Consider the following 9,245-nt stretch of genomic DNA (forward strand, 5'->3'; position numbering starts at 1 on the left):
GTGAAGTTTGTAGGGGTAGACTACAGGATTTTTCTTTCTAAAAATTCTAAGGACTTCACACTTGTCCGGGTTGAACTCCATGGACCATGTCTTCTCCCAGGTTTCTAAGCTAATCAGGTCTTGTTGCAGAGATATACTATCTGAAATGGAGTTGATGGTAAGGTATATTATGGTGTCATCTGCAAACATTCTTGCGTTACTTAAACCATTATTAATAGAGATAAGTTACCTATTAACTGTCATATATAGAAATATGACTCGGCAGGTAAAACGTGCAGCTAAAAGTTATTACTGAACTCAGGCTATTGAGGTCATGGTATATTGCATTGGTAAATTGACTCAACCCGGAAGTCAATTTTGTAAATAAACAAATGTCATTTCTTTTCATAGCAAAGTCCACGTTTTAAAATCCAACCAGTTTACTCTGGATGTCACGCCGTATAAATTTAGAAAATCAGTATTAGATTTTTATTTAAAGATACAGTAATCATGGCGGAGAATGTGTTTTTGTTTATTCCAAATATTGTGGGTAGGTAATTTATGCAGTTGGTGGAGGGAGATAAATTATTAGCCTAGGTGGTTTTGATGGTGGTACCCCGATTTTATCTGTTACACAGATTTCTCCTGATTTGCACTCTAGCTCGTGCATTAATTTGATACACCTGTGGGACTAGTCGCAAGGCAGACCGATTTCACAGACTGACATTTACTGTATATCTCTATCTGCCTCTACGTTATATACACATAGCAGGAAAACTGTCCGCATTGTTTTGAATGGTAAGTGGGTTGTGCACGGAGGGCGTTGTAGTCTGTTATATATCAAAGAGCCGTTTGCGCACAGTTAATTAGTTGGGCTACTGTGGGACATGCCGAATAGCTTGTTGTAACACCACGGATAATTTTTTTACAGATCACATGTACAGGACAGGTGTTGAATGAATCGAGCCTGCTTACAGGCCTGATTCATGCATTTACTGGTCCTTATCTGTCATTCATTTCACATGAACTCTGAAAAAAAAATCATTTCTTAAATCAAGATCACTTGGTGACTTTCTTCATGTACTGCAAACTGCTTATGACATACATTACACAAAACTGAACATTAAAGGAAATTTCCTATTCAGAAATATTGTTTGTTTGGCTATTAAGTCATCATTAGCAATCATGCCTTGAAGGCTGAAGTAACTTTATTACACTATTAAATAACTATTGCTTGTGGCTCTCTGGATGGACTGTTGGGGAGGTAACTAGAGACACTGATTAAGATTCTTGTCTGTCTTTAAATACATATCTTTGTGATATGGCTGGATTTTGGATATCAATTCACCTTTATGGTTAAAAGAACCATTATAGGTAAACATGACTTGTGCTTTTACTTAAAGCAATCTAGTTTTATAGATTTTCCTAATCTCTGCGCAGTCATATGTAATATTCTTTTATTTAACAGGAATGCTAAGTTTTCACATGCTGAGAATTAAACTTGTCAATTTTAATATAGTCAGACATTTGTAACAAAAAACATTTCATTCAGGATTATTAGCTCCACTATTCGGAGAATAGGGGGGCAGTTCTAATCGCCCCAGCGTCGGCGTGACCTTTCTTGGTTAAAGTTTTTCTGCAACCTTTGTTTTTTTGTCATATCTTTGTTACTATTGCTTATATCTTACCGTAACTTCACATAAACATTGTCCAGTATACAAACAAAGTATGTGTAGGGGCTGAGCCCATTATACCCAAGGTCAAGGTCACCAAGGTGTTATACTTAGGTTATTTTTAAGGTTAAAGTTTTTCGGCAACCTTTGTTTTTTTGTCATAGCTTTGTTACTATTGCTTATATCTTACTGTAACTTTACATAAACATTGTCCACATACAAACAAAGTATGTACAGGGGCTAGGCCCATTATACCCAAGGTCAAGGTCACCAAGTGTTATACTTAGGTTATTTTTAAGGTTAAAGTTTTTCGGCAACCTTTGTTTTTCTGTCATATCTTTGTTACTGTTGCTTATATCTTACCTTAAGTTCTCGTAAACATTGTTCAGCATACAGACAAAGTATGTGCAGGGACTGGACCCATTATACCCAAGGTCAAGGTCACAGAGTTGTTACCCTTGGAATTGTTTTCATCTTAAATTTTTTTGAAAGCTTCATTTATAGACATATCTTTGGTACTTTAAAAGATAATGACTTGAAATTAAAAAATATTTCTTTATAATCATCATCTGCATGTGTGGTTACAAACCCCATAACTCTTATTGTATTTTTGACAGAATTATGCCCCTTTTGTACTTAAAGTTTTTTTGCAATCTTTGCTTTCTGGATATAACTTTAATGCAATATAAGATAAAAACCTTGAAACTTAAAATTAATGTATCTTTATCATCATCATCTGTGTGGTAACAATCCCCATAACTCTGATTTTTATTTTTGACCAAATTATTCCCCTTTTCATACTTATATTTTTTAACAAACTTTGTTTTCTGGACATAACTTTGGTACTATATAAGATAATGACTTGAAACTCAAAATATATCTTTACCATCATCATCTGCAAGTATTTTAACAATCCCAATAACTCTTTTTTGTGTTCTGGACAGAATTATGCCCCTTGGTGTATCTTCCTTTTAAAGAAGAGGTCTCTTATTGAGACATATATTCATTTTACTGTCAAATCGCCGAAGAGTGGAGCGTGCTGTCTTATGGACAGCTCTTGTTTTTATGCCACCGAAGGGAGGCATATAGTTTTTGAACCGTCTGTCCGTCTGTCAGTCTGTCGGTCTGTCCGCAATTTTCGTGTCCGGTCCATATCTTTGTCATCGATGGATGGATTTTCAAATAACTTGGCATGAATGTGTACCACAGTAAGACGACGTGTCGCGCACAAGACCCAGGTCCATAGCTCAAAGGTCAAGGTCACACTTAGACATTAAAGGATAGTGCATTGATGGGCGTGTCCGGTCCATATCTTTGTCAACCATTCATGGATTTTCAAATAACTTGGCATGAATGTGTACCACAGTAAGACGACGTGTCGCGCGCAAGACCCAGGTCCGTAGCTCAAAGGTCAAGGTCACACTTAGACGTTAAAGGTCATTTTTCATGATAGTGCATTGATGGGCGTGTCCGGTCCATATCTTTGTCATTCATGCATGGATTTTAAAATAACTACGCATGAATGTGTGGCACAGTAAGACGACGTGTCGCGCGCAAGACCCAGCTTCGTAGGTCAAAGGTCCTAAACTCTAACATCGGCCATAACTACTCATTCAAAGTGCCATCGGGGGCATATGTCATCCTATGGAGACAGCTCTTGTTATTACTGTAAATGCAAATAATTTTGTTTAAACAAATATTACTTTAATCCTGTTAGAGCTTTACCTTATATTTAATTTACTGTCTTCAGATATATATAGACTGGTTATAGGATAAACTGCTTTAAGTGTAATACTAAATACTTTTATTCGACTTCCATGGTGGAGTTGCTAAGGTTAATGGCTTTAAATTACTTCCTTTTACTGATGTAGATATGAGTTGCACTTGGTGCCAAATTGAGTGGTGTACTCTTTCCTGTGAAGAAGCTGGTAAGTACGTTTCAAGAAGATCGAAGACACCATAATTATGATATGTATTTAAAAATTAAAACCCAACAGAACAAAGAAATAGACTGTATTGTTTATTATTATATTAATTATATTTCAGACTATTTGCGAGTGGTTTTTGCATTTGCATCATTCTACTATATGCCAAGTGACCCGTGGTTGGCCTCGATATTGTATATCGTAAGTGGGCTCCTTGATGCTATAGATGGACACCTTGCCAGAACACTTAATCAAGGTAACAATTACAAAGCTGAATTTTCGTACATATATACATGTATTTAGATAAGTTGAAAGTTAAACATTTTTGTGCCTTTCAAATTTTTTTTTAGAAATTGTAGGGGGCGGGAGTGAGGAGGGGAAGTTAGAGTTGCCTTTGTCAGTTTGTCCATCAGAATTTGTGTTGTGCTTATCTCAAAAAATATTTGACCTAGAGTCATTAAACCTCACAGAATTGTTATCCAGTAGGTGAAGTTGTGCACCTGTAGTGTTTTAACTGGGATTTCACACAGCCAGACCAGAGTGATGACCCTTGACATGGTCAAAAATTTGCATACAGTGACTCACATTGGGGACACCATTTTTTGTTACAAACATTTTGAAATATAACTTACTTGGTATTATTAGTTTTATTTGGAGGTACTATTAAACTTATTGCTGAGTAATAAATATTTGTGTGGGAATGATTTTCATGGATTTTGTGGTTCTACTAATCCATTAAATTTAAACCCAAGGAACAAATGAAATCCCAGTTCATTTTATCTTCAAAAGTTGAAATAGGCAAAATCCTTACCCTGCAAAATTTCTATAACGAACTTGTCCATTTTATAACTTGGACAGTACCATTAACTGTTTAAAGTTACTGACTGAATGGTGAACAGTGCAGATCATGATCAGACTGCACGGATGTGCTGGCTGAGTTTCATCTACAGTGGTCGCAAAGGTAGAATCAATCGTTCCAGCATGATAAGGGTTAATTTCCTAATAAAATAGCTGTTTTAGCCAAAATCACAGTATTTCATGCCTATGAAAATAATACAATTTTACAGTAGTTGTAAGAAGATATATCTTAAATTTCAGGTAGCAAGTTGGGTGCCATGTTAGATCAGCTGATTGACAGAGCCACAACCATGTGTCTGTGTGCAGCACTGTGCCATTTCTACCCTAAATACATGCTGTTCTTCCAGGCTTCCATGGCAATAGATATAGTCAGTCACTGGTTTCATATACAGAGGTATATCTCATTCATATAAATATATTTACCATATTTAAATTACCCTAAGACTTAGTAAATGAAAAAACTTTTTTTCATTATCCCAATAAATAATTTGATAAAAATATATTATGCATGTTAAAAAGCATCTAAATGTTTATGGACAACAGTATTTTTGTTTCCATAGAAATTACTCAAGTTCCAGTGTACATAGTACTACACAGGATTGTAGAATCACTGCATGTTTATATAAAAAAAATAATTTCTTCTTTGGAATGCACTTTCTGCAGTGTAAATTTAGTCAAGTTTGAGACAGATTGCAGGGTTTTTCACATGTTCTTTCCTTGGATTTATATTTTGATTTACACAAACTACACTAATACACTGATCTTTGGCAGTACCTCATGTATTCTACATTGCTATGCTGGCAGTTACAGGTGAGAAGATACTGTGAGATCATTAACATTCATGTGTGTGTGGTGGGGGTGTGTGTGGGGGGTAATTTTATGAAATGGATTCAAAACAAGAAAAAAATCCCCATTCATTTTATACGCAAAGGTCAGGATCAACAAATTTATACACTCAGAGTAGCCATTTTGTCCAAACCCATGAAATTTCCTTCCCAAGAAATAAAATGTTTTTACAGTATAAAACTTTTTTCAGCACCTTAATGACAGGAGGTGGAAGTCATAAGGTCCTTGATCTGTCGGCAAACCCTATACTCCGACATTACTATCACAACAAGGTAAGCAAATGATACATTTATTATTCCGGATTTATATAGCACCATTTTCATATAAATGAACCAATTCAGAGATGGTTTACATATAAAAGCAGTCACTCACAAATATCATTATACATATACATGTAGTGTCTTGGAAATTTACTACCATTTAAGTCATTTCCAGGGCCATATACAAAGGCACCGTACAATTTTCTGTTTTTATGGACCATATCATGTCACATTGAGGTGGGAAGTATGCAAATGTAGTTTAATATTTAAGGTAATGGACCCATAATGACTCAGCAATTTTTGTTCAATTACATATTCTTCTACTGCTATTTCGACATTCTCTGTCTGCTAATGTAGTCCATACCAGCAACTAGCTGGAGGGTGCTGAAATAGCATTCGCGGAAAATGTAATCACATGGAAATAGCTGAATGTCATTACTGGTCCACTATCTTTAAATTATATAACTTTTTTTTCAGATGATCCTATTTGTGATGTGTTCAGCCAATGAGTTGTTCTTCTGTATGTTGTATCTGTGCTATTTCACGCAAGGACCAACAGGTAAGAAAGAATGTGAAATCATTAATATTGTTGAGGGACTACTTTTTATGAATTTGATGGTTGTAGAACTATCTAGAGTGCGGTTCCTAAAATACCTCAGAAAAAAGTCCTGCCAGTTATGCAAATCTTTGTGCATTTAAATATGAACATGTTTTTTTTTTTCAGTTTTAAAAAATGTAATAGACTGCTTGTGTTTTCTTCATTTTATTGCTTTTTAGTAGGATATACAGTCTAACCTGTACAAAGCATGCAGTCAAGGCACCAACATCATCTGGCTGTTTAAGGCAGGAAGCTGATTAAGTTAAAAATAGAACAAAGAGTCAGTTTGAGAAGTTAGCTGACTGGCTGCTATATGCAAATGGCTGCTTAATACAGGTGACCACTATCTCAGGTACATCTGTAAGGAATTACAGTGAAACCTGTATATAAAGACCATGCTCAGAAAGAGCAAAAGTGGTCTTAACATACAGGTGACCTTTTTCCACAGGTTAAGAAAAACTGAAAATGTCTAGTTTGGAAATAAAAGTAATGGTCTTTAGAGTGATATATGTTCACATATGGTCTTAAACTGCATTTTTTTTTTCAGTTTTATTTGGACTTGGCTTGTGGAAGCTGATTTTGTATGTATGCGCTCCGCTATCATTCATAAAGACTGGGATAAGTTTGATTCAACTTGGGGCAGCCATGTCTAATATCGCCAACTTGGACATGGCAGAGAGGGAGAAAATGAAAACCAAGTGAAGTATGACAGATTTCCAGAGTCTCTCGACTTTTCACAAAAAATGGAAAGTGATGATATTACAGTGATGGATTTTGTTGTTAGATGTTGTTTTAGATAGGTAAAATAAGGTTCAATAGTATGGACGTGCATTTAATACTTTTATTGAGAAAGTTTTAACTGAAGGAGAGTTTCACAAAACTGAAACACGTTGTGAAGTTTGCTTAAATAGGTTTTTAAAATGCATTAAAACTGTTTTCATATGTCCCCGCATTGGCGACATATAGTGTTTGAGCTGTCCTTACAGCCATTTGTTCATCCATAAATCCATCTGTCATAATTTCTTGTTTATTCAACTTCTACAGTTTGCATCCATTTGAAATGAAGCCTTGTATACTATATCAACTTGAAGTTGTCATGCTTATATAATCGGGACGTTGATGCTCAATAATATTTTTGTTTCCTTTTGACTTTGATATGAGCCGCGCCATGAGAAAACCAACATAGTGGCTTTGCGACCAGCATGGATCCAGACCAGCCTGCGCATCCGCGCAGTCTGGTCAGGATCCTTGCTGTTCGCTTTCAAAGCCTATTGCAATTGGAGAAACTGTTAGCGAACAGCATGGGTCCTGACCAGACTGCGCGGATGCGCAGGCTGGTCTGGAACCATGCTGGTCGCAAAGCCACTATGTTGGTTTTCTCATGGCACGGCTCATATATTTTAACAAACTTCCTTTATGAACTCTCTAAATGCATTATAGGCCAGACCTTAAATTTTATCTTAGTGCTGTTTGGCTAGGTTTTAGAATTTTAAATATTGGTAATGGGCCTTTAGTGACTGTCAAGAATTTTCATGCAATAACGTATCCTTTATATGTCATTTCCCTCGGTCATAACAGAAAGTTTTTAACTTATTTTTCATGACAGCCAGAGAATGCCAAAAAACTTGCAGACAATATGTACACTTTGTATGTTACCTTCATTACATAAAGATTTTATTATTATTATTGTATTATTATAAATGAACAGAAATAACCGATTATCATTACAAGTCCATAACCTTAAAAAAGACAGATTTCAAAATAATCTCAAAATACATCAGTGTTAAGCTTCCGGAGAATTGGTGCTGTATATTTGGTAATATTTCACGTGGATTTTATTTTTGCTACTATTTATGAAATCCCACTCCCTTATTCAAAATATTATTGAAAATTAATCTGAATTCCACAGATAAGATTGCTAACCATGAAGTTGCTAGATAAAGCCTAAACGAACAGTTACTCAGACTACTACATTATTACATACTCGTTTCTATTCCCCATTATGTTACACTGTTACTGGAAATGTCAATATTTTTCCATACACTGACGCCTGAATTTCATATCGGGTGCGTGACGTAATTCAGTGTGTGTTGTTGCACTATTTTTTTTCTGTTCAGTTCAGTATTGTCAATCCTATTTAGGCTATTGAACATATTTATGATATTTACATAATATTTATACCGTATGTGTAGAAGGGGCCTCTGTAGCCGAGTGGTTACGGTCGCTGACTTCAAATCACTTGCCCCTTATCGATGTGGGTTCGGGCCTCACTAGGGGCGTTGAATTCTTCATGTGAGGAAGTCATCCAGCTGGCTTACGGAAGGTCGGTGGTTCTACCCAGGTGCCCGCTCGTGATGAAATAATGCATGGAGGGGCACCTGGGATCTTCCTCCATCATTAAAGCTGGAAAGTTGCCTTATGACCTATCTTGTGTCGGTGCGACTTTAATCCAACAAAAAAAAATTATATGTGTAGATGCGTATATAATAAAAGGTTATTATCTTTGCATCGGGAAATATGCACTCGTTCTTCAGCGGAAGAATATTTCTCTCCTAAAGTCGCACAATATCTCCGCTGAAGAACTTGTGCATATTTCCCGATACAAAGCTAATAGCCTATAATTATTAGAGATTTTGAGATTTTCGACTTGTCTGGTTTGGGTACATTTAGCAATTTTATTTTATTAAACATTACGGATTTTGTTGCTTTTTATACACCCATTTTGAAAAAAATGGGACGTATTATGTGTTGGCTCTAATTCTCTAGCTTGTAGGTTTAGCATATTCTTTTTTATAACTAATCTGTTATATCCAGTTTTAGGTTCATTTTTAGCTCATCTGATTTTTTGAAAAAAAATGATGAGTTATTGTCATCACTTGAGCGGTTGTCGGCGTCGGCGTCGGCGTCGGCGTCGGCGTCTGCGTCGGCGTTGCCTGGTTAAGTTTTATGTTTAGGTCAGCTTTTCTCCTCCTAAACTATCAAAGCTATTGCTTTGAAACTTGGAATACTTGTTCACCATCATAAGCTGACCCTGTATAGCAAGAAACATAACTCCATCTTGCTTTTTGCAAGATTTATGGCCCCTTTTGTACTTAGAAAATATCAG

At 35.9% G+C, this 9,245-nt stretch overlaps 1 protein-coding gene across 1 annotated transcript; it reads left to right on the forward strand.

The window, feature by feature from the left end:
• The first annotated feature begins 338 nt into the window (after positions 1-338).
• LOC123534884 (CDP-diacylglycerol--inositol 3-phosphatidyltransferase-like) lies at positions 339-8,990 on the forward strand. Its single transcript, XM_045317343.2, has 6 exons — positions 339-529; positions 3,699-3,833; positions 4,676-4,829; positions 5,472-5,553; positions 6,019-6,100; positions 6,687-8,990. Exons 1-6 carry the CDS (start codon positions 490-492, stop codon positions 6,839-6,841), a joined length of 648 nt encoding a protein of 215 aa, XP_045173278.2. The 5' UTR covers positions 339-489; the 3' UTR covers positions 6,842-8,990.
• Positions 8,991-9,245: the final 255 nt, after the last annotated feature.

This window comes from Mercenaria mercenaria, chromosome 12, assembly GCF_021730395.1.
Source record: "Mercenaria mercenaria strain notata chromosome 12, MADL_Memer_1, whole genome shotgun sequence".
In the NCBI taxonomy this organism is placed as follows: Eukaryota; Metazoa; Mollusca; class Bivalvia; order Venerida; family Veneridae; genus Mercenaria; species Mercenaria mercenaria.